At 38.7% G+C, this 26,386-nt stretch overlaps 1 protein-coding gene across 5 annotated transcripts in view; it reads right to left on the reverse strand.

The window, feature by feature from the left end:
- The window catches only part of CEP152 (centrosomal protein 152), a 91,650-nt gene extending 65,654 nt beyond the window's left edge, over nucleotides 1-25,996 (reverse strand). For 2 of the 5 annotated variants that reach the window (XM_059181484.1, XM_059181481.1), the window contains exons 1-9: nucleotides 25,845-25,996; nucleotides 19,972-20,065; nucleotides 11,004-11,107; nucleotides 10,713-10,785; nucleotides 10,354-10,632; nucleotides 9,009-9,174; nucleotides 6,555-6,695; nucleotides 5,348-5,487; nucleotides 1,881-2,081 (exon numbers count right to left, since the gene is read on the reverse strand). In XM_059181484.1, the coding sequence (XP_059037467.1) occupies nucleotides 1,881-2,081; nucleotides 5,348-5,487; nucleotides 6,555-6,695; nucleotides 9,009-9,174; nucleotides 10,354-10,632; nucleotides 10,713-10,785; nucleotides 11,004-11,107; nucleotides 19,972-20,058 (1,191 nt within the window). In that variant the 5' untranslated portion in view covers nucleotides 20,059-20,065; nucleotides 25,845-25,996. Of the gene's footprint in view, nucleotides 1-1,880; nucleotides 2,082-5,347; nucleotides 5,488-6,554; nucleotides 6,696-9,008; nucleotides 9,175-10,353; nucleotides 10,633-10,712; nucleotides 10,786-11,003; nucleotides 11,108-19,971; nucleotides 20,066-20,302; nucleotides 20,435-25,392; nucleotides 25,519-25,844 lie in introns of those variants that run through there. The other 3 variants (XM_059181483.1, XM_059181485.1, XM_059181482.1) reach the window with 3 other exon arrangements.
- Between the last annotated feature and the right edge of the window lie 390 nt (nucleotides 25,997-26,386).

Raw genomic sequence — 26,386 nt, forward strand, 5'->3', positions numbered from 1 at the left:
TTGTTTTAGTTGTCTTGGTACTATGCTGAATGGAACATAGGAAAAGGTTTGTCTGAAAGGGAAATACTTTATAAAGTATATCCCTCTTCAATAACTTTATAAAGAAAAAGAGGGCAAGGGGCAAAATGCAGGATGTATGTATGGTTATCAGCTACTCTAAGAAATCAACCCCCTCTGTATAGAATATTCATACATTTTTTTCTGATTATAGGCAGGCAACTCCCTAGCTCCTGGTTGATCTAATTTATAGCAGCTTTCTAATCAGGAATCTCAATTTGGATTCTAAGATAGTATGGATTGTCTTTTTATTAAAAATACTGCTGAGTCAACTGATCCCAAATTGTCAGCACAAAAGAAATACCCTAAATACCCTTGGGAATGGGTATTCCCAAGAGGAAAAACTATAAGCACTTCGGAATCATCACTTTGCAAAGCAGCTATGCAATTACATCCAGAGGGCTAATATCAGTCTTATGATATGTTTAAAAAAATAAAATCCGTCACAGAATGTAACAGTAGAAAAGATATCAGTCAACACCTTCAATCTGTGGTTCAGGAATCTGAAACCCAGTCAGCACAGAATCAAGACTTTGTTCTGTGTTCTAGTCCAAGGTCCTTTTATTGGGGGTGGGGAGAGGTGTAGTGGTGAAAACAGAATGGAGTGGGCACAGGGGTTGAACACAGTAAGAATTTCTTTCAGCCATCCCCTGTGTACTGTGTCAAAGTCAGCAGAGAATGGAGAGATCCTCTACCCTGCAAGGAAAAGCCACCAGACTCCACCCCTCTTGTCATCCAAAAAGGACCACTGCCCAAGTCCAACTAACTTTAATGCTACTATACCAACATAGCCAAAATAAATAAAACTATATCTCAAATGTCATTTGTTTAAATACTGAAGATTTTTTCAATAATTTGGCATAGCTTTTGTCTTTCCCCACATAGCCTTCACACCAATCAAACTCACAATATTTTTCTATACAAAAAGTATATTTAAGAAAATAAATCTCATAACTCATATAAATACATATAAAAATAAGACAGTATACAATTATTACTGGTAATAATGCAGTACTTATGTACCTAATCTTTGTACTTCTACCTAAAATATGGAAAAATTTAGTCAGCTATTAGAAATAAAAAATAGCAACACAAATCAGGATGAATTTTAAGTGCAGTGGGATTTGCCATACCCTCCCATTTTATTTTTTTGCTCTTCTTCCCTTGGGTTAAATTAATTTTAAAATTACATGAAGTAAATTACACTCTGAAATTTTACTCATTCAAGTGGTTACCTGGGGTTTGGAACACAAGCAAATTCACCACCTGACTCCCCGTCAACTTCCATTTTATTCTCTTTGGGGCAGAAATAATACAGACGGTGAGAGATGCTCAAGTTTTACATCTCGGCGATTTCAGATCAGATTTTCTTCCTTATGTTATTACACTATTCTCAAAAATTAACTCTTCTCCCAAGAACCACTTCTACACAATATTTACCGACAGGTAAATTACCAGAAAGACTTTCTACTGGTTAAGCTCCCAGGACAACCTCTCAAGTTCACTCCAGCTCCCAGAACACTCTCTCTTTTCGGTATGGATTTGCTCTAGAGCAACAACAACAATCTGTATAAATACTGTACAAATTCAGGACTAGTAATGCAAGAACTGAGAAAGTACTAACCAATCCTCTTAGGGAGAGAATTTCCAAAATTAAGCCTTCAGGACATATTCATTGATGAAAAATCATTGGCTTTTAAGTTTTACTCAAACACCTACTGGAAACATCCAAAATTTTCACATGAGGAACCACAAAATATCAGTTACAAAAAATAGCCAGCCTTCCTCATTTATAACAGTTGCTTATGTGAAAGCCTCCTAACCTGTTCCTTAAGGGCAGTAACTGTAGCATCCAGCTTCCTTTGTAAGGACACCACTTGCTCTTCGTGCTTCTTCGTGAGGCCCATTACGATGCTCTCATGCTGCTCTCTAGCACGCTGAAGGGATTCCGAGTGACGGAGGTCCAGCAGCTGCTGCTTCAGGCTCTCCAGAGCCATTTCAGTTGTCCTGGACTTCTTAATCATCTAGCGGATACACACGGGAGAGCCATGTTTACAGTACTTTAACTCTTCCCTCTCTTTATAGATTGTAATGCCAAAAATCAACCATCCTTCAAGAAGAATGGTCACGAAAGGGTCTCCCTCTGGTGGGGCATATTTAGTTCCTTAGGACTTCCCTAGATGGAACCCACCAGGCCCACAGTTGCTGGAAACATTCACTGAGAAAAAGAACCTATAGTTACCTGAGGAGAGTGATAGAGGATTTTGCTCAGCATAATGGCAATGTGGGTACCAGACAAGGCATTTGCTGCTACAATAGTGGTCGCAGCGCTGTTTGCATTGCTCTGTGAACCAAGTGTGAGGGGTAAGCCAATTTCTGGGTCACAGAAAAATGACAACCATTTCTTGAAAGACTGATGAAAACTGTCAACGACCATTTGTTAAAAACAAAGTTTTGAATCTCTACAGTTGTGGAAAAAACAATGGTGTACCAGGCTAAACAACGGTTCCCAAAAGAAGGCCGTATCCTAATACCTAAACCCTGTGAATATGTTATGTTACATGTCAAGGGAAAAGTAAGGCTGTAGACCAAATTAAAACTGCTGTTCAGATGACCTTAAATTAAAAATGATTATCCTGGATTATCTGGGTGGGCCCAATGTATCGAGAAACATCCTTAAATGAGGAAAACTGAGGCAGAAAAATCAGAATCAGTGACTTCTGGCTCTGAAGATGAAAATGGGCCACAAGCCAAAAAATGCCGGTGGCCTCCAGGAGCTAGAAAAGGCAAGAAAATGGATTCTTCCTTAGAGTGTCTGAAAAGCAAAAAATCCCTGCTGACAGCTTGATTCTCACCCAGTGAGACCCATGTCAGACTTCCGGCCTCTAGAACAGTAAGATAATATGCATTGTGTCAAGCAATTAAGTTTATGCTAACAATAGAAAATTAGTACACATGGTGATTCTGTTGCTTTTATGTTTTCATTTATGCTATATTTTTTTATACATGCAATTTCTAATTTATAAAAAGATTTAAAAGTTATAACATTTTAATATATAAAAGCAATTCAACTTTTTATAAGAACTATCAATTTTCAGAAAGTTAAAAATGCTAACAGTCTCTTACACAAAAAAATTAAAATTTCAAATGAGGCTTATTCTTCCTTTCTATTACAGAGATTGACCATTTATTCCAATACTGTTTAAAGTGCTTATGACAGTTATTCATTTGCTCAATAAAGAATGGGACTACTTTGTACCAGGTAGGCTTCTAAAAACTTAAGGACATGATGACAGGACAGGCAACGTCCAAGCTCTGTCTCTTTCCACCAGAAAGTAGCAAAACAATAACAAGTAAACAAAGATCGTTTCAGATAGTTTTAAAATAGAGTAACAGGATATGGCATGATGAAGGAGAGTAGGAATATGGAGCTATGGGCTACTCTAGATATAACATGGCTTGTTTTAGCTGACACCCGAAAGATAAGGAGCCAGCTATGAGACAACATTGTTTAAATTCTTTCATAGAACCATCCTCAGAACTAACCACACATCTCCAAAACCAAACTCACAACTTTATAGGCACTTTTAATTTTAACCACCTTCCTCCCCCCCCACCTCCAGAACAGTATCTCTCTCACGAGTCACCCTCACCAGCCTTCCCTACCAATGACTTATGACCATTTCCAACCATTATATGGCTATCTATCTCATTAATTAAAGAATGTACCACCACCTTTTTTTTTTTTTTTTTAAGATTTTATTTTTAACTAACCTCTATACCCAATGTGGGGATTGAACCCACAACCCCCAGATCAAGTCACACATTCCACCAACTGAGCCAGCCAGGCTCCCTTGTGCCACCACTTTAAAGGCAAGTCTACCGGCGTCAGGAAATTCAGGCACTGCTGTTTTGTCAATAACTGGCTTCGTAACATTGGGCAATTTTGACTTCCCCAAAACTTAACTCATCGATTAAATAGTAAACACAATGCCTCATGCCTCACTAACCAAAATCCCAACAAGATTTTTTACAAACATAAAAAGTTGATATGCAAAATCTAGAAAAGAAAATGTGAAAAAGGGCTACAAATTCTTTAAGAATGCTAATTTGTTTACCACATTTTAAAACACACCATAAAACCATAGTCATGCCAGTATCAGAGCAAGAATAGAGAAATACATAAGACAAAATATGTACAGGTTACATCAGTTTTCAACAGCATTCACTCAACCTATCCTGACCTCCTATTATGTGCCAGAAGGCAGGGAAGACTTAGGAAAAGAAAACCCACGAGCAGGGGTGTTAATCAACTAGCAGTTTGCTGAGGAAAGCACCTTCCAGAGAGAAGAAATGGCATATACAAGTACATAAAAGCAACACATGCGCTATTGAGTTTGAGAAGAATAAGGAAAGAGGTAGGCAAGGATCTGATGGCCATTTCCATGCCATACTTCATCCCACAAGTAAAGTGGGGTCAGGCCTTAAGCAAGGGAAAAACAATCAGGATTTTAGAAAGACTGGCCAAGAGAAAATTTGCAGAAGGGGTAAAAGCCTAGAGACTAGGGGGACGCCTGGGTGGCTCAGTTGGTTAAGCAGCTGCCTTTGGCTCAGGTCATGATCCCAGCGTCCTGGGATCGAGTCCCACATCGGGCTCCTTGCTCAGCGGGGAGCCTGCTTCTCCCTCTGCCTCTGCCTGCCATTCTGTCTGCCTGTGCTCGCTCTCTCCCCCTCTCTTTCTGATAAATAAATAAAATCTTTAAAAAAAAAAAAAAAAAAAGCCTAGAGACTAGGAATGCCTGGATGACTCAGTGGGTTAAGTGCCCAACTCTCGATTTCAGCTTAGGTCGCAATCTCAGGGTCATGAGATCAACCCCCATATTAGGCTCCACGGTTCTCTTTCTCCAGCTCCCTCTGCCCCTCCTTCCACCCCTACACCCCCCACTCCTTAAAAAAAAAGACTAGAGACTAATTAAGATACTTTTGCAACAAATGGTAAAATCCTGAATCAGGGACATGGGGACAGAAATGTGGAGACTCAACAGAAGGTAGTGGCTGACTGGATGAGGGGGAACAGAGGAGCTGTGCAGACTTTTATCTAGTAAGCAGTTGACTGGGTAGATGAGAGCACCGTCCCTCCAAGGTCAGGGAAACCAAAGCAGGCTGATGCTGGAAGAAGATATAAACTGCAAAGTTCTGCTGAATTTAGCCCCACATTACTATAAGTTAAGTAAAGTTTTCACTGTAATGAATAATCTTTTACCATAAATAATCACAATAAAATATTTACCTGTTCCTCGTTCACTTTTAATGCTTGTATTTGGGTCTCCAGTGTTTTTATTTGTGCTTCAAGCTGTATCTCTCTTTCTTTTCCATTCTGAAAGAGTTTCTGTGATTCTCGGAGGCTGAGGGTCAAACCATCCTTTTCATCTACAACATTAAAAATTATTATATAAATAACTTACTGTGAGGGGACCCTTATTTTCACAATCTCTTATCAAATATCAGGTTGGTATCATATGAATGTTCAGTTCAATTCAGATAGTAAACTTCAGTTGATTTAGAGAAAACCAGGAAAGTTCCAAAAAAAGAATGCCTCAGTGGCACCAAAAAATTGAGAAAATCAGAACCACTTTCCTCAAAAATATTACTGTATCCTTTTGAGGACCACAAGATTTCCTAACAATGGTTTCAGCATTTGTTTACTTGAGAAGTTACATAGATGGGACAAATCTCTGCTAATCAAAGAAGGAATCTGAAGACTATTTGTTTTTCATACGTACTTGCAATGAACTTTAACATTCACCTAATCTTAAATTCTTCCCACATACTTTATGGTAACAGTTTACAAGTTCTTCTCTCAAAATAAATTTTATAAACATTACAGAAAGAGATCTTTTCACTATTAATTAAGTTTGAAACAAGCTAGAGTTCAGTCACAAAATTAATCTACAAATGAAAATTTCACCATTGACCAAAACTACAGAATGCATGAAGAGTAAACAATTATAACTTGAACTGTTTTCCTCTATGTGCCTCTCTCAGTAATGGCACTATTTTTCTCCTTGACACACCAAAAGGAGTTCGAGATCACAAACTCCTACTTGGATTAAAATCTTATTTTAATCTGTAGGCTTAGAAAATGTATTGCAAACTAAACACAAGTCTCTCTGGGAATTGGAATACTTCGTCCAAGGTAAACTACATATGCAATCAACAACTTATTAGGACAGAACGCTATCAGGCTAGTTAAATACTGTTCACTGATTCTAACAGCCCAATAGAAGAGAATGAGAAAGCGAGGACCTCAAAATAGAATGTCCTGGTGAGAAATAATCCAAGGCAAGGTGTCAAAATCCTGGGTTTTTGTTTCATTCTGACTGACTCATTATGAGCCCTTTGACCAAGTGCATCCACTCTCCAAGCTTCATATTTAAAATAAGCTGTTAGAAACAAGATGTCTAGCTTTAGACAGCATCCAACAGGTGTCATCTTACCTTTGATTATCAGAAGCTGGTGATTCAGATATCTAATTTGACGCTCACTTTCACTTAACTTTTCAACTAAATTGTCTAGTTGTCTCTCTTTTGCTTTGTTAAGAACCTGAAGTTGGATAATCTGCATATTTTCTGCAGCATCTGCATTAAAATTATTATATAAAATTATTAGATAAAAACATACCCAAATGTAAATTTGTGGATACAACTCATTAGTATCATGAAATCAATTCAGTGAATTTTGATTACCATTTTTTAAAAAAATAAGACAATATATCCGAGTGCAACATGGAGCATGAATAATGATTATTTTGTGAAATGTGTTTTCGTTACGTATAGTTATTTACATAGGTAAATATTATAAGACCAAATCACAATGTAAAAAAGGTACTTCTTACTGTGGTCACTGCCAAAAAAGTTTAAGAAGTCACTGGTCTAGAGTATAACCCTGAGTCACACTACCATTTTGGCTAATTAAAAATAAGCACATACCAATTACAATGGAACAGAGTTCTATGTTCTCATAAAATTGAAAAAAGAAAACTACATCAGATTCTATAAAGCCAATTTTAAAGAAAATTTCTAGGCACTCTTCTCAAAGTGTTTTATCTTAAACAGCAATGGAAATTACGTCGTATTCATGTTCATGCTAGCACATAACTGCTGCACTAATAAATCAATGAAGAGATGAATAAAGAATTTTGAGGTCTTCCTTCAGAAATGATTAAAGTCATTTTAGGGACCACTTAAAAATGACTCAGGGAAAAGAGAAAAAGTGATGTGTAGGAGAAGGATAGCGCTTCAACCACAAAACAACAAATATTTTTCTTCATTTTCTTCTAGAACAATACTTCTACTTGCCAAATACAAAACAATCTTCTTTTTAAAAAAGAGATAAGGCTGAGAACAAAAGAAACCCCTGAAGACTGAAAACTTTGTTACAGGTCAACTTAGAACAGGGTTAACTCAAGAACGAGCAGTCTACAGGCCACACCTCTCCCCAAAGTCATTTTTTTAAACTACTGTGGCTAAGAAGCTATAATCACTAAAATTCAGCACTACTGTACCATTAAGTTACCTAATTAATTTCCAAATGTTTAATTTAGGCAAATGGGTAACTTATTTAAACAAAAAATAAATCAACTTGATAAAACACAGACTCTTAAGACAGTCACGTAAGGTTATCTACACAGAAAGACCAGAAATAGAAACATCACTGAACACAGTAGAACTGAAAGAGCAAATACCAAGATATCAGGCCACTGGTGTGATGCTTATTAACTCAGCCTAAAATCAGTTATGCCACTCATGCTGTCCACCCCCTCACCTCATTCCATAAAACCTCCTGAACAAAGAGAGGTGACCCTGATTTTGCTGTCAACTCCTTGTGGGGAAGTGAGGTCTGGCCTCCCCCATAGCTCTCCTGCAGCCCACGTGTATGTTATCCCACAAGCAGTGCTCTGAAGTTAGGGCGTTGTAGCCCAGTCTTCTAGGTGGAGCCCAGGAAGCCCAGAACAGCCAATGACATACCCCCCTCCTTCTTAAATGTGAAACAAACCACCACCTTGCTGTCACACTCTAGAGTCACCCTGGCTCTTCAATATGCACAATAACTGGAAGCTATTTCACATGCTGGAGAGTAGGACAACAAAAGTTAAATGTAGGAAACACTATTCAGGTCAGTCACAGCCTAAGTTCTGGCTTTTGATTTTGGGTGTTTCATCTCCTCCAAACTCTCCAGTAACATTTCTCTCGTTCTCATATTTATACATGCAGCATATAAAGGGAATTTTTTTCGCAAATGCCACATGACTGAATCCGAGATAACCCTAGTTTAAATTCTAAATATTAAGTACTATATATCAGAGTTACCGAATTACTACACTAAAAGTCTAAAAATTAAAAGAAAAACTTCAGATGATAATGGCTAACTTACTGAATTACATTTCTATATAGTAATAAAAAAATCTAAGTTTGAAGAGAAAACTCAATTTAATTTTCCAAATTAGACATCAGTAAGAAAAACATGTATCTAATGAAAAGTCTTAACCAACTAGAACAACTGAAATATGCAGCTGAGAAGAACTATTAATGTTTTATTATGTAAGTTTCAAATATATAAGGTAGAGAGTAGAGTGGCAATGAACCCCATAAACATACCACTCAGAATCAGTAACTACAAACTCATGGTCTGTCTTGCTTTATCTATATCTCTACCTAACACTATCCCCAACAACATATTATTTAAAGTAAATCCAAGACTCCTTATCAGTTTATTCATAAACACTTCTGGATTTCTAATAACAGAACTAAAAAAAAAAAAAAAAAAAAAAAAAAAACAACAACCACCACAATCCCATTATCATACTTTAAGAAAAAATGACAATTTTTGAGTATGCCCAGTGTTCAAAACTAATTCTGTTATTAAGAAATAAATATAAACTTGATACCTACTTTCATTAGCTCCTAAAAATTGTTGTTGCAGGCTTTCAAATGTGTCACTTCCTGCTATCTCTTGGCCTGGCGAGTCATTATTCTGTGCAGAAGCTTGATAAGGTTTATATGTCACTTTATATGGTTCCAAAGCTTGACAACTGGGACCTTGTGATGTAACAAATTGCTATCAAAAGATGATAAATGAAACTGACAATCAGGATTTGGCTTTTTCTTTGAAAATGATCTGAATTAGACACCTCAACTTTGTTAGGAAATTAAATTGTGGTACAATTACAAACTTAATACATATATTTTAGCTTAAAAATACCACTTACAGTCATTTAACACTATTAATTAAAAGTCTATAATATATAATTTTACGTATCTTAAAGGTACTTCTGAGCTAAAAGTCTATAATTTTACGTATCTTAAGGTTACTTCTGAGCATACAATGGGTCCAATTACATAAATAACACTCAAGAATTCCAGTAAGATTGTATATAAATAAGAATGATTTAGGTGATGCCAACATCTTGAGAACCTAAGAGTGTACATATTCAATAGCAAGAACATGCCTCATATATAATAAATATTCACTAACATTTACAGAATAGTTAATATTCCACAGAGATAGAAAATGACCATCTTAAAGGAATGAAAAAGTCATCCGGTCATTGGGTTACACAGAATAGCTGTTGGCGAAAAGATAAAAGCTACTGGCAAAATCAATGTCACTCAAAGTCCAAGAAGCAGCCACCCATATCCTAAGCTCATCCTATATCTGAGCCACCTATATCCTTAGCTCATTAATAAACTTCCCCGGGTGTGGGGGGCAAAGAAGGGAACGACCTTTGTTTATTTCCTTAGCATTCATCCTGCCTACTGCTATATCACCTCAAAACAGATAACAGCTTTGAAGTATTCGACCTAAAATTTGTTATCAAGGTGGTGGGCTACAAAATCAAGTAACTAAATGGGATCATCTATGTAGATTGGCCACTTTAAAACTATACCAAGATACCTGAACATGGCTTCTCGCTGAAGCATGGTGAAGTGGTAGAAGCCAGAAGCGGCAGTAAATGAGGATGGTTCTTCTTCCGTAAACTTAACTTTTACGTTTTAACTGTTTCTGTAAAGCCTCCTTTATTTTAAAATTTGAACTTAAGGCCATGATTTCATTAGATTGTAAACAGAAAACAGCATGACTAATTCAGCATGAGCCTGAATAAAAGCACTCTCAGGGATTTTTGTACTTAAAGCTGATCATTGCACCTACATACGTTTTTTAAATATACACATCCACATACAAGCAAATGTGTGCAGACATACACACAAATTCCTGAAAGTTAAGTTCTTATAATACCTGGAAATGATTCCTTTGAGGATCTGAAAATTTAATTACATTGGTTGGTTGACTATTAAATTCCTGCTTCTGACCACTGATATATGGTCTAAAGTTTTCAGGAAGGTGATATAAATCTGTCTGTTCATAATTACTTGGAGGACTATAACCACTTCCACCTTCATCTCCACCTTCTTTGGGATGGTAGCCAGGATGCTGGTCGTCATTTTTACTTGGATTGTCTTCCCAGCCGTTGCTACTTTTCTCTCCAATATACACATCCCGAATCTCATTATAGTCCTAGTAGATAACAAGAGTGAAACAAAGGCACTAAGATCTATTCCCGCCCTTGCCAAAGTCATTACCCGTTAGATACTTACATTCACACTTTGAGATTTGGGCAGCACCGGATGCTCACACCAATTCACCTCCAATTGCTCGGAGCGATGCAGTCTTGAGAAAAATCAATACTTTAGATTTAGAGCCCATCACTTATTGGGACACAAATTTCACAAAGAACCTCAAGATTTTAACGTGTTCTCCCTCTATCACCTACAATTCTAAGAATTAGTCTACAATTTTACAACTTGTCCATTATTGCCTACAGGGAATCAAAAGAAAGAGCCTTATAGAATCGAAATATATGAGCGCAAGTGACTTCAGGTCCTTACTCTCCCTCTGTGCCATCCTCGCTGCAGTCAGAATAGCGGAGCTCGGGCGAGGACAGGTCATCATCCAGCATATCGTGCGGCAGGTCGGTGAGTAACTGCTGCAACTGAGACAGGAAAGTCGGCGTCAATATCACACTGACGGAGACATGAGCTGCCAAACCAAAGCGGCCTTGCAACGAGTGACTTTGACTTGAGAAGTTTGTGACCGTCCTAATTTCTACATTTAATAACTGTTTGAAATTCCACACAAATTATCAGGATTTATTCTGGAAGGCATTTTTTCTACAAAAGTCTTAGACTTAAATACACTTAACATTATAATAGAACTTTAAACCTTCTTTATGGAAACACAGCAACTCATGGTAACAGTACAATCACCGTATTATGTTATCATGCAGCAGACTGGAGTCTCAGAATCTTGTTCTCCCAGTAATCAGACCTTGGGGACTTGACAATCACACATTCCCCTGGGAATCCAAGCAGCCAGCTCTGCTGTGCCCAGGTGGTAAGAACAGTAGTACCAGCAGCAGCAGGTGGCCCAGAAGCTCTTAAAAGCTTTAATAATGTGATAGAAACCCCTTGGAGAGTGACTAATTTAGCAGACTGCCATCTAATTCCAACGATGAAAAGATACATGATACTCGGCTCGGCTAACACAATTGAATAAAAAGGGAGTTTTAAGACTCAGTTTTCTACCAAGAGCACTCTCAAAAGCATAACTCCTAACCGGACATAAAAGCATTTGAATTCACTCTCCAATTTTTGTCCAGATAAATCACATCTTTAGCATTCTTCTACCATTAAAAACTAGATAAATTTGTTTATTGTTTCAAGATAAATGGTGATTAAGAGATGAATGAATTGTCTAATTTGTCGAATTTCGGTATCTGTAAATGACTTTCTTCAATTCCCAATATATTGTCTTAAAATTTATAGCCATCAGAATATTCAAATATTATATTATTAAACAGAAGAGGGCTGCTTATGACTTCTCTTTAAAATTAAGCACGGGCGCCTGGGTAGCTCAGTGGCTTAGAGCCTCTGCCTTCAGCTCGGGTCACAATCCCGGGATCCTGGGATGGAGCCCCAAATTGGTCTCTCTGCTCGGCAGGGAGCCTGCTTCCCACCCCCCTCTCTCTGCCTACTTGTGATCTCTGTCAAATAAATGACTAAAACCTTAAAAAAATTAAAAAATTAAATTAAGCATTAAATTAACAAGTTGACTGAATTGCCACAGATCATAAATAAATGAACCCCATCAAGTTATGCAATGAGTTAATCTTTTTTTTTTTTTTAAAGATTGTATTTATAGATTGATGAGAGAGAAGAGAGAACAAGCAGGGAGAGCAGCAGGGAGAGGGAGAGGCAGCATCACTGCTGAGCAAGGAACCCCGGTGCAGGACTTGTCCCAGGATCCTGGGTTCTGGATCATGACACTTAACTGACTGAGCCACCCAGGCGTCCTGCAATGACTGAATTTTAAAGATTTTAATAATCTGTAAAACCTGGGCGGGGGGGGGGGGGGCGATGAGATGCTCCTTGGTCTATGGCAAGTTTTTTTTTATCCATTTTAAAAGAAATGAAATGTAGCTATAAAATATATCTGAGTGTTACATCAAAAGCCTTCTGAAAGCAAATACATATGTGAAAAGTTAAAATATTACTGGGGCACATGGATGGCTCAATCAGTTAAGGCTTAACTCTTTGTCCGAGCACAGATCTTGATCTCAGAGTCATGAGCTCAAGCCCTGCACTGGGCTCCACACTGGGCATGGAATGTACTTTTTTAAAAACTTGTTTTAAGAAAGGTCTCAAAGGAATGTTCCAGTTGTTAACTGGGTTTTGGAGATGTCAAATTTGGGTATGGGGTATGTGAAGAAGGAAGGGGGAGATTTCCTTGATCTCACATATATTTCTAATATTCACTATTATTTTTTTAAAAAAGGTTTGTCTTGATCCATCATTCTTTAAAAAGTAAACAAGAGAAAAATATTCTAACCCAATGAAAAGTTAACTTCATCTCAAAATTTATTTGATATTAATATTAGTAACCAAGACCTTGATTTATTGGTCACCTGCTCATGTTGGGTAATTGAAAAGTCATAGAATTAGCCATATCATAGATGACCCAAAGATATAAAGAATAAGAAACACAAAAGAATCATCAAAAACTAAACAGAACACATCAAAATATTAGTATGCCACACGTGTGCCTTAAGTGAAAGGTAGCCAAGTGATTTGAGAAAGACACAAAATTCACTAAAAAAAATACATGAGGTCTTTTAAAAGTGGTCCAACCTGCTTGTCTATAATTATGCATCACTCCTTTATGGAAAAAGACTACCCCCACATTCTACACAGAGAAAAATAACAAAATAAATCTCTTGTACTTGCATCGAGTAAAGAGTCCTGTACAGAAAAGAATATTTTCTTCTAAAACTTCCGTGAGGTTCAAGTATATGGCCTTATAATTAAGGGGAAGCTTAAGAGAGACATCTGAACAGTACATTTTTTTTCCTCTCACCTAGAAAAAGCTGTATGATAACTAAGCAGTTCTTGTGGCTTTCTTTATGACACCTCAAAATTTACAAAATTGGCATCCAGAGAGGAAAATTAATTTAAGCATAAGCAATAAGTTCATCAAAATGTTTCTGGAACCACAGGTGAACTTATCAACTGGCAAAATCATTCCTATAGTATTTAGTTTCTTATAAAATATTTTATATATATGCTAACACTTTGAAAGCATTTCATTCACCTTCAAAAAATTTCTCCATGAAGCTCTTTGGCATAGCTAGGCCATATTCCTTGGTTCCCATAACTCTCAGGACCAAGAGAAGCTAAATGAGGTGAGTCTGTCTCATAAAGCAATTCAGGAACAAAATCCTCCCCCAAGCCCTCCATTCCCAGGACCAAAGTGTGCCCTTGTCATATACACTGTCAAACAGATTTTGCTTTCGGTCATTGAACCTTGTGCCATAAAACACAGAATTATCAGATCAACTTGGCATGTTACCAAGTATAGAATTTTATAAACCATAAATTTTCCTTGTTAAAGATTCACCTGGCTACCAAAGAGATTCATGGGCAAAGAGAATAATCTTTATAAATGACACTTAATTCCACTCACTAATTTCAAATTCATCAGACTGCTTTTTGGTCACAAATGCAATCTTTTCAGTGGGAAGTTCTTATGTGTCAATGGAGTTTAATTATTATTTTTTTAATTAATTTATTTATTTTCAGAAAAACAGTATTCATTATTTTTTCACCACACCCAGTGCTCCATGCAATTGAGTTTAATTATTAAACAGATACCTTGCCTAGGGAGGAAAAGATCATTTGCCATTGCTAACACTTCTATGGAATGGTTTAGAATACATTTCAGTAAACTCCTCTACCTTTACTAGACAGGTTTCTTCTCTAAAAAGAAAAAAAACTGAGGGCATTTTACTCAAAGAACTTCAACAGCAAAATACTTTGCAATAACCCATAAAGAACATCCAAAACACCTACGTTTAGGGGCAATGTAAAACAGAGAACATGTAAACATTTTGTTAGGATTTTCTACTTAAATTAACTAAACACACTGTCTCCGTAGACTACGATCTTCAATACTCATGAAAACCAGAGTTCTCGGATTACAAACCATACATCTCCCAGGAGAAAAGCAGCAGCAAATCGAGTAACCAACGTTCATATGGTTTTTGAACAGGTTACCTCATAAGTATACTGAAAAGATTGATATTTTACAATATAAATTATTAAATAATGCTTTCATGGATACAGTCAGGAGAATCTTCCTTTTCATCTAAGAGCCGAGTTAAAAACCTCCTTACAAAGGCTCAGTATGGGAACGCTAAAGGGCCAAGTAACTGGGCAGCCAGAACTTTAGTTTATGAATTATATTGCATGCAGAATTTTTTTTTAAAAAAACCATTCCATTAGTTAAACTAAATTTTAGGTTAGTGGGGAAGGCTATATCTAGATTGCCCCATATCTGAAAAAGAAATATGGCAGCATTTGTTAGACAAGTACTGGCTGCCCCACAAATGACACAGAACTTTAGGCCTGGGAGGAATACCGGAGCTCCTCCCAGGTAAATCTGGCCTTGTAAAAGGGAGCAAACCAAGGCCCAGAGAAGGTGAGGGGCAAGCCCAACGAAGAGAGTTCCAGCCCCAGAGCCGGCAGCAGAACCTGAATCTCACCATTCTCACTCCAATTTTCTTCTACAAGAATTTCATTTGTCACTAGAAGACAGTTATTTGTATCTGTTTGTGTACAACTGAGCTACAGTCTGCCAGAGTAATGTTTGTGTTCCTATTGTGACAGTCTCTGAAAAACTGTATGTTTTGAGAAACACTCAAAAGGCACAATCCAGATCAAGTATAAGAAATTGCTAAAGAAAGACATCAACCATGTGAATTACTAAACCATCTGTTTCTTTTTCTCTGGTGATGACAAGAAAATGCCACTAAATAAGTCAAATATCATAAAATGTAAACAAATACTAGCTTCATAACTCCCTCTAGTGGGGACAAAATGTCAAAAATCTTTCTATAATTACATCAAACAAGGCAATTAAAAAGTAGAAGAAAGGCTATGCAATGGGAAACCTTACCTCTTAAAAATACAGGATTCGAAGCTCAAATGAGCTCTATTATTCTATTAGAGAAGCACTGATATAAAAACCAAATGGACGCCTATCAGCATGGCCAGGTGTGAGCTTCTCTCTGCCATCTGCTACTTAAACCACATACGTTTCTACTCAAGATCATTTTCCTGGCTTCAAATTGATCATTACTCACATATTACCTTTACAGCAGAGATTACTGGTACTTCTGCTAGTACCATACCTAGAAGCGAGCAATAAGCATAGAGCTATTTCTGGGGAGACTGCAGAAAAGTATGTGTATACTCCAGCAAACTGGAAGGTCCCAAATGAAAGATCTTAAGCTGTGGGTTCACCAATAACTTTGGACATTCACTCCTATCACAATAACAACAACAACTATATGTCTGTAATATCCCACGGTGATCACAAAGCACGCTGACTTAAGTGAAAAGTATTTTGAAAAATCACATTGTTACATTATGAATGAGTTAATAAAAGAACTTTTTAATTCCTCTTCTCTGGGCCAGTTTTCCAAGGAAAAGTTTGCTTAGAATCCTTTGGATGAGGTCTACTTGGTAGCAAAGATAACTACAGCCATAATTCTCAAATGGCACCATAAGAAAGTAGTGTGCTCCAGTATGTCATGAGAAATAGGAGTGAGATGAACACTAGTTGACGTGACCGTGTAAATCCATGGTCCTCACTCATCTGCCCTGTTTACTCTGTAGAAAATGGAGTTTTGGGTGAAACACAGGTGAGGCTGGGGGTTGTACACTTCTCTGCTACGCCTTGGCCAACAGTGCCCAAACTTTACCATAACATCATTCAGAACGGAGGGACTTTACAAAGGACTGTCGTGCCAGACTCTTCTGCAAAAATCTTGGAGATTTTTTCAAAATATGGGTCTAATCATGTGGTTTGAGATTCCACTGGTCTAAATGTCCTCTGAATATTGAATCGCTTTACTAAATGAGGTGACTATTTTCTCTTCCAAAGATTAAATGCACTTTCTTCCCTCACTCTTCAATGCAAACAATGGAGGGAACAGAAATGGAAAAGGCAAGATCATAATTATAGAGCTGCTGCTGGAATGACAAGGAAGTCAGAATTTGACTGTGACTTATTCACTGACTTAGGGGCAAGTGTGGACAAAATTCAAACTGACCCCCAAAGCACCAAAATTAAACTTAGCAACTGGCCATTCATACCAGAAGGTCAAAATCAGGATTACTCTAACATTTCTAGAGAGAGGATCTCACAAATCCTTAGCAGGGTAGACCGAGAGTCAGATACATCCTGCTTGGCCCTATAGTACATCCTTAGGGATACAGACATTGCTCCTACATGAGGAAATTGAATACCAAGTGATTCACTAAGTAGAGAAAGCAATATGCCTTAGGCCACTACTAACACTTATAACCCAGTTGTCAATCCCAAAGCTACCAACAAGGGAGCAGGAAGACCACTCTTCTTTAACCACTCAAGGCTGTGAAATGTTCTGCTATGGCAAGGTCAGACAGCCTGAGGAGGTTGAAATGGCCTCTGGATATGCAAACAAACTGAGGTTTGATTAACCAATTTATCATTTTAACATGCAGTGACAAAATATATGTAAATCTAATTTTATGAATAATCCTTAATTTTGTTGGTGAAAATCTGAAACCCTCTAGCCTCTAATCTCACTTCTTCCCTTGAAGCAACTAAAGAAGAAAAAAGGCAAACACACATTTTATTAACACAATACATAATCATGTCAGAGTCAAGTTGGCTGTACATTCTTTTCTTCCATTCTGCTAGAAACACTCATTCTTAGGTATTTCACTTTTTTTTTTTTTAAAGATTTTATTTATTTGTCAGAGAGAGAGAGAGGGAGAGAGAGCGAGCACAGGCAGACAGAATGGCAGGCAGAGGCAGAGGGAGAAGCAGGCTCCCTGCCGAGCAAGGAGCCCGATGTGGGAATCGATCCCAGGATGCTGGGATCATGACCTGAGCCGAAGGCAGCCTCTTAACCAACTGAGCCACCCAGGTGTCCCAGGTATTTCACTTAAGAGCTCCTTTTCCTCTGGAAATTCCCTATCCCAGCTTATAACCTACCAAGAAGTGATCCCTAGGGCTATTTTCTATATACCTAGAATTAACTGCCTCTTTTAAAGTTACTAATGTCACCCTTAAAACTTTCACCACAAAAATACACCTCTAATTAGTTCCTGTAATACCCTAATGATCTCTCTAATATCTTTTCCAATGAAAAATCACCTGTCAGATTATTTTTTCTTTTTCTTTAAAGTCTATTATAATAATTACTTAAACTGATCCCCTCAGGAATCCTGGTAGCTAAATTCCAGTGAATTATCCAAAGCCATTGGGGTCATCAAGACCTCATGCTGTGAGTTCACAAAGTAACAGAAAATCCTCACCTCCATCCTTGCCACAAGAATTGCTGTGAAGGACCCAGTCAAAATCCGGAAACCCTGCTCAGGGTGATAAATGCCAATGAGCAACTGGCAGAGGACTGACAAGAGCGAAGCTGTTAAGTTCACGTGAACAAGGCCATGTCGGTTTGAGAGGATCATGGCCAGCTGGGAAGGGACAGCCACTGCTCGGATCCAGCCTGCCTGCTGCCATGTGCGCATGTCGACAGGGCATAGGATGTTTCAAGACAAGCCAGAAACTCTGGCTTGTTACAAGAAATTTTCCAATCTTTAAATATAGATTGAACTTTAAAAACACTACACAACCAAACAAGACAAAATGTCTATGGACAAAAATCCACCAAGATGCCAGTTTCTAGCTCTACCCGAACTCTACTGCCAGCTACATGGGCAACTGACCTTATTCCCTGCTTCCTGTTGATACAGATAGCTCACAGTAACGATTAAAAAGGTTTATAGCTGAGAAAATGGATCATATCAAGCATAATCTCAGTATAAAAGAAGCCCATCATCACAGGCAATCAGGAAATCTGACTCAAGGGGCACCTGCGTGGCTTAGTTGTTAAAGCTCTGCCTTGGGCACAGGTCATGGTCCCAGGGTCCTGGGATCAAACCCCGCATTGGGCTCCCTGCTCAGCGGGAAGCCTGCTTCTCCCACTCCCACTCCCTCTGCCTGTGTTTTCTCTCTTGCTGTCTCTCTCTCTCTGTGTCAAATAAATAAAATCTTAAAAAAAAAAAAAAAAGAAAAGAAATCTGACTCAAACTAAAAATGATCCTAATAAATTGACTTTCATCAACTGCTGCTACTACTATTGGCCCCATTTACTGAACATGACTTGGTGCCAGGAATTTCGCTAAACTCATTTATGTATCTAAAATATAATCTTCTCCTCTTATTCTTTTTCTCCTTATCTTTCACCACACAGCAGAGAGTAAGATCTTTAAAAACATGATCAGATATCACTTTCCTGCTTAAAATCCTCCACTGAATTCCCATTGCTCCTGGAATAAATTCCAAACATCTTCCCATTACATACACTGATTTGACCCTAGCTCACCTCTTCATGCTGTTTCCATACTTACCCCTTGGTTACACAGTCCCCACACCACGGCCTTCTGGCTGGTCTGCAGATATACAGGGTCTATTCCCACTTGTGTGCTTTACACTCATTGCATGTTTTGGGAATATTCTTCCTTAGGCCTCTGCATGGCTGTTCCTTCTCATGAGTCAAGTCTCAACTTAGGCATTTCCTCTTTCAAAAGGCCTTCTCTCACCAGTTGCTTTAATTTCACTCTTTTGTTTCCTTAGCACTTATCAGTGCTAAATTATCAGTCACTTGAATTAATTTATTCATCTGTTTACTTGCCTATTGCTTGCCTCCACAAGAACTAAGCTACCTAAAGCCAAGAACCTTGCTGGACTTGTTCAAGGCAAAGTTCTAAACGACGAGAAACTAGGTCTCTGCCTCCAAAACCAACCACTACCTCCTACATGAAAATATCTTAAAGAATCATACCATTTACTATGTTTTAGTCTTGTCTCAAAAAAGGAAGCATTCCACTCAACCACCTTTTAAAAGTTCAAATACTGGGGGCGCCTGGGTGGCTCAGTGGGTTAAGCCGCTGCCTTCGGCTCAGGTCATGATCTTAGGGTCCTGGGATGGAGAGTCACACTTCAGGCTGTCTGCTCAGCAGGGAGCCTGCTTCCTCCTCTCTCTCTGCCTGCCTCTCTGCCTGCTTGTCATCTCTCTCTGTCAAATGAATAAATCTTTAAAAAAAAAAAAAAATTCAAATACTGATCAGGTTTTAGGGAATGACAAAAAAATTACAAATTCCTTCAAAAGGACACAAGAAGATAGCATTTTGATTAGGAAATAAAACTTTAAGATTGGGTTTAGAGTCTTTTCTCTGGGTAACCTACCTCTTTCTCCCTTTCATAGTCTTCTTTGTCATACTCTTCATCTTCATTTTGTGTCTGCAGTGCCATGCTGCCAAAATCTAATGACATGGTGTTCCTGTGGAAAGAGAAAGACACTTGGTTTCTAAATATCCCATAAAATCTCTCCAAATGACACACAGATGCCACAAACACACACACAAAAAGACAGTAGCAGCCAGGGAAAAGATATATGTAACTCATGCATAACAAATGGTTAATATTTCAAATATAAAGACTACGCTGACAAATTAATTGTGATTCACAGAAAATAGCTGTATGACAGTAACTCAAAGAAAAGGAAAATGCAGGGTACCTGGGGGTCTCAGCTGGTTAAATGTCTGCCTTGGGTCCTCTGGGCTCTCTGCTCAGCAAGGAGCCTCCTTCTACTCCCCCACCCCCTACTCGTGCTCTCTTGGTAGCCCTCTTTGAAATAAATAAATAAAATCTTAAAGAAAAAAGAAAAATGCAAAAAGTGAATAAATCTGTGACTAGACCTTTCTCATGGTCTGGAACATATCACTTAAAACAGCAAGAGTTTTGTTCACACACATAAAAATAAAATAATTTATTCTATTAAAAATTTTAAGAATATGCTCAAAGTTATTAAATTTGTTTATTAGATATGGCAAAGGTGGTAACCTCCACAAATTGGTTCATCCTTTCGGTATCACAAATCCAAACGTCATGTTTTACAAAAAGAGACCCACTAAATGCCGAGTTAATGATTGCCAGCTGAAAACCTTGACGGATCTGCTCAACTCTGTGTAGCACATGACAAAAATGTCAATGTTAAATGTCCTGCTCTTTCGCTTGACAAAATCAGGCTCAAGGAAAAAATACTCAGGAAAAACAGAAGTGAAGAGTGTGAAGCTGTACCATGTAGAGTTCCAATTCCAAAAGCAACAGAATTTCTCTGCAAAGCGGTTACTGCTGTGGTAGAAGCAGCAGCAGGAGGTGGGTTTTCAAGTACTTACAGTCAAAAGCCTGCTGATGATTTGAATTATATTTAGGAATCGATGCTACATGGTGACTAGCCAGAATTTCAAAGGTCCAAAGAATCCCAACAAAAAAGTAGGCAGGCGTCATCAACTACCCAGCCTAATACTGCCTTCCCTTCACTCCACTCCTCTGCATGCCAGCAAAATGCACTTTGATGTGAGCCTGAGCCACAACTCATTCGCTGCACTTTTCGGGCTCTAAAATGCCATTAAATTGGAAGTGAATTAAGAAGCACAGGCCCAGGCATTTTACCATAAAGAAGACCATTTTACCATAAAGAACTTAGCTCCCTCGTGTTAACAGCTGAGAACTATGACAACAAACTTTCACGAAAGCCGACAGCTCTACAAGCAAAAGATATTCCACTGCATCAGATCTAACATGCCTTTGATTTTATGACTCCATTCCATTTGTACCACTAAGAAAAAGATGTGGCCAATTAAATTATGACACATCATTAATTTTAAACTGCAGCCTGACTTTGTAGATATGAAAATCCAGAAAGAAAACGAGCACTTTAGAATAGAAGAAATATGGTGTTAGACTAACACAAATTTTAATGCTGAAAATCCCCAAACATCAAGTTTTTGTTTGTTTTTCAAGGACTGAATTACCCTTCTTGTCCAAACTGTACTTTGCAGTGGACCTTCCTTAACCCTCTCTCTCTGGTCCCTACACCCAGCGCATCCCTTTCAACTCATCAGCTCAAACCCCTTGCATCAACTTAAACTCTTCCAGCTTCTGTTTCTTAGACCAGACTTGCTCCTTTCTATTCTTGTGCCAGAGCCAAAAGGAGGAAGGGAAATGTGCACTTTTTCACTAAGAGGGAAAATACACAAGTTTAGGAAATCTAAACCTCGTCTCCATCCAACAGCTACGAGAACCTTCTTGTACACCTGCATTAGTTACAGACCTGAATGTAAAGAGCCTATAATATAGCTGAAATGGTAAGGGGAAAACACTCACACAAGCCCATGTCTCTAGGGGTTTTTTTATTACTGCAAGTGAACACCAAATCTATAGAATTCAACAGATAATGAAAATACTAGCCAATTTAAATCCTGGCTCCTTAAAGGAGGAGTTAAAGACTTTAAGGACATCCCTGAATTCTCTAGGCAGAAATCATCTTTCCTGCTTCACCAGAAGTTTACAGTATTTACAGCAATTCTCTACCTCTTTACAGTATTTTACAGTATTCACAGTATTCTCTACCGCTTCCTGCATTTTATAGGTAAAGCCAGAATATGGATTTGGGTTAATTTCTCCTGTATTAGGTAAAAGAAAGGAGAGGGTTTTTTTTTCAGTTGTTCACTAACATGCCATCAATTCCTGTTGAATATTGGAAAAGAACATCAAGATTTACAAAAGCCTTTGCTAAATACAGCTATTTTATTTTTTTTTAAAAAATTTATTTATTTATTTGACAGAGAGAGATCACAAGTAGGTAGAGAAGCTGGCAGAGAGAGAGGAAGGGAAGCAGGCTCCCCGCTGATCAGAGAGCCCGATGTTGGGCTCAATCTCAGGACTCTGGGATCATGACCTGAGGTGAAGGCAGAGGCTTTAACCCACTGAGCCACCCAGGCACCCCAATACAGCTATTTTAAATAAAGAGCTACTTTTTCTCTCAGAAAATAGTGAATTTTGCAAGGTATTTTCATTTTTAAATGAAGAGAATGTAAAAGACCAAAACGTATTGCTTTTGAAAGGCTTTTTAATCCAATGTCATTGAAGAAATCTGCAAATATCTGAAAAGACTAAAGTCTCTTGAGTCTCCTTCTCAAAAGTGCAAACTACTGGAGACCTAAGAAACTACTTTGGCATAAAGAGAAATCTGATAACCTTATTGTGGATAAATAGATAATTAGTATTTTAATGAAATTTTAAAATAAAAGCTAATGCTTTTCCTCAACTTATTAACCACTACTACTTACCACTGTTATCAGAGACTTTACCATAATATTCAGAATAAAAGAGACTGCTTCATAAGAAAAATTAAATAGTAAGACCATAAACCCAGAAGCTATGAAAGAAAAACTTGAAAGAAACTTAATCACAAAAAATAAAATTTTCATATGGCAAAAGACATCACTGACAAGTCAAATATTATGTATGAAAAAAAACACACTTAACAAAGTCAAAAGATAAAATAATGCATAAGAAAATGTTTGCAAAAGACATGACAAAATCCCAATATACAGCTTTCAAAAAGAAATGAGAAAGATAACCTAATTAAAAATGGGCAACTGACAATTCATTTTTAGAAAGTGTCTAATATTCAATTAACTTAAAAGTAAGCTCATGAAGAATTCACAGTGTCATTTAAACACTGAAATGATTTTCAACCACTAAATTAAAAAAAAAATTAACAACACCTAGTGGTGGCTATTTTGTAGGAAAGAGATATCCTCATGAATTCCTGGTGAAACATATGAATTGCTGTGAAATGTATGAATTGCAAAAACCATCCTGAAAACTACCATATGAGTATACTGAAAAAGAATACTTGTCCTAGTAAAAGTACTTTTGAATAAATTTGGTGATACTATACTAACAAGAGAAATAATGACATATTTCTTTATTTACTGACTGATCCTTAAACAATCAAGACACAGAATAAGTGTGCTGTATACTTTAAAAAATAAAATAGTTAATACTTTCTCCCCAGATAACTTTTTCTGAACCTATTAATAAGACTATGTTCGGGTTTTTTGGTTGTTTTTATTTTTGTTTGTTTTTAACACTCAGATCAGAAGGGCTCAGTCTCAGTACTCATTTTGTAGTTACTCTTTGTTTTCTTTGCCCTCCTTGCAATTAGAGGAATAGCCAATGAGTGTTTAGTTGGACAAAATATCAGAAACCAAAAGCACTGCTTTTGTCTCATCCAAAAACCTAGAAGCTCTCTGAAAGCAGAGTTAAAATGCATGTCCTCCACATTTTGCACAAGGCAGGCACACAATAAGAATCTGTTGAATGGGGCGCCTGGGTGGCTCAGTGGGTTGAGCCGCTGCCTTCGACTCAGGTCATGATCTCAGGGTCCTGGGATCAAGTCCCACATCGGGCTCTCTGCTCAGCGGGGAGCCTGCTTCTCTCTCTCTCTGCCTGCCTCTCTGTCTACTTGTGATCTCTGTCAAATAAATAAATAAAATTAAAAAAAAAAAAAAAGAATCTGTTGAATGAATATGATACATTCATGCCACCCTCTAGGATTCATTATTTCAATAAAATTTTCCTCTGCAACTAATGTGTGCCAGTTTATATCCTAGATGTATCTAAGCCATGGTATCAGCCATGGGGAGTTTACCATCCCTTAAAGAAACAATGATATAAATCAAGAGTTACCGTGATACATTGTAATCTGCAATAGAGGAGAGTATAAAGCACAAATTAACTTTGACTGAAAAAAAAAAAAGGGCAGCTGAGGGAAATTTCACAGAAAAAGACTTGCAGTTAGAAAAAACTCAATACCTCTGGAAGTAGTTAAGAATAAGCACACTGATTCAGACAACCTGGGCTCAATTCTAGCTCTTTTATCAGCTGTGCATGTTTTGAGGCCACTGCTTCCATTTTTTCATTAAATAAATGCAGGTAAAAATAATACCTGCTTCAAAGATTAGTTATGAAGATTCACAAGATAATGAATATAAAGTGTTTAGCACCATGTACCAATCACTACATGGTTTTGTTACTGTAACACTCTTACCTATGAACAGGAGTCTGCAGCTACAGAAGAGGTAAACAGCATTCAGTGTATCTAAGAAAGGTGAACACGCTGCTTGTGGGAAACCTAACTTAAACTAATACCTCTTCTGGGATGAAAACACTACCTCCTTCAAGATGCCCTCCCCATCCTGTTGCCCTAGGGAGGAGGGGAGGATTCTGCACTTTCAGACTATATTTCTTATACTTTTCTTATGGCTTCCATTTCAACCTCTCACTTCGTTGTACGCATTTACATATCTAGGGAGTGCATATAAATTGCCATGCATTGTGAAGGATATGGTCAAATTCAGCTTAAATCAGACTCAAGTTCATGACTACAAGATAAAAAAAGGTTAAGTGCCAGGAAGGGGGTTGGTCTATAAACGCGCTAGGAAATTCTACTCACTTGCTTACATGCTAGCTTCCCTTCTCCAAGGAAAATAACCAGAACGCACTAGCCTGATTTAGACGTGCATTATCAGTTTAAGAGGCCTGGTTATTTATTCAACAATTATTCACCATGCACTGTTCAAGATTACAAAGTTCAGCAGGACTTGGTAGAGAAGAGACTAGACGTTTAAACAAATGATGACCATCTGTCATCAGTGCTAATGTCAGCAGCTTGGACAAATCGAGTCAAGGGGCCTGAAGAATGCTGCAAGTAGGCACCCACAGCTGAACGACAGAATCAATCAGCGGCCTTACCAAGGAACTCCGTTTGGCGTCACCTGCAGCACAACAAATAGATACGGCGACAGCGAAGCTGGAGAGTGCCAGCACGGGGTGCCTTGGGGCTGCTGGCTTGGCTGCCGGCGTCACATGCACTCGGTCAACACACGTGTACAGAGCACCCACTGTGAGCCAGGCGCGGCGCCAGGGTGACCACAGCGGGGGTCCCCAGGAGAGGGTCTCAGGCTTTTCCCCCGTAGCCTGCACGGGGCTAGGGGGGCTTCCCACACGTCGCTTGTAAGGAGGAACTGGGGTCTCACGGACACTTCAAAGTCAAAGCCGGAATCCTGCAACCCGCGGACAGTCCACCACCACCGGATTTGAGGAGGGGGCGGCGGGTGAGCCCGCGGGCAGCCACAGCCAGAATCCCGAGGACTCCGCACCTCCTCCAACCCCAGCTCCAAGCCCAGCCGAGAAGCGAAACTCACCGGAGGCCACGGGTGCTGCCACCACGGGGAAACCCTAATCCCCGCCGAAGACAGACTTCTAACAAACCCCCTTCCCAAGGACTCTAATCCGCTCGTTCCTTCCTCGTCACAACCGAACCCAGCGGTGCCGAGGCCATTGAGGAGCAGCCGCCTCCTTCAATCGCCGCCTAAAAGCTGGCTGGGCGGGCGGGGCCGTGCCGGCTCGAGGCGTGGCGTGGCGGCGGAAGTCCCCGCCTTTCTCAAGCTTGGTTGAGAATTCCGCCCGCAGTTGCGAATGTCTGGCTGTTTGAAAGCGGGCGCCAGAGGTGGCGGGAAGGTCCTCCTGTGCTCCCATTGGTGGGTTAGGGAGCCAATTACGAAGGGTTGGCCTCTAGACTGGGCGGGTTTACGGTTGCTAAGAGATGCCAAGGGGCGTGGTTTAGGACTTTGGCGGGGATGTGCGGGTTTTGTCAGGGGTCCCCCGCCCCTTCCTGTACCTGCTGGTTCCCCCTTGGCCCCTCTCGCCCCCGCGCTCTCCATTCCTAAATCTCAGCTCTCGATTA

The sequence above is a fragment of the Mustela lutreola genome, chromosome 7, assembly GCF_030435805.1.
Source record: "Mustela lutreola isolate mMusLut2 chromosome 7, mMusLut2.pri, whole genome shotgun sequence".
Classification (NCBI taxonomy): Eukaryota; Metazoa; Chordata; class Mammalia; order Carnivora; family Mustelidae; genus Mustela; species Mustela lutreola.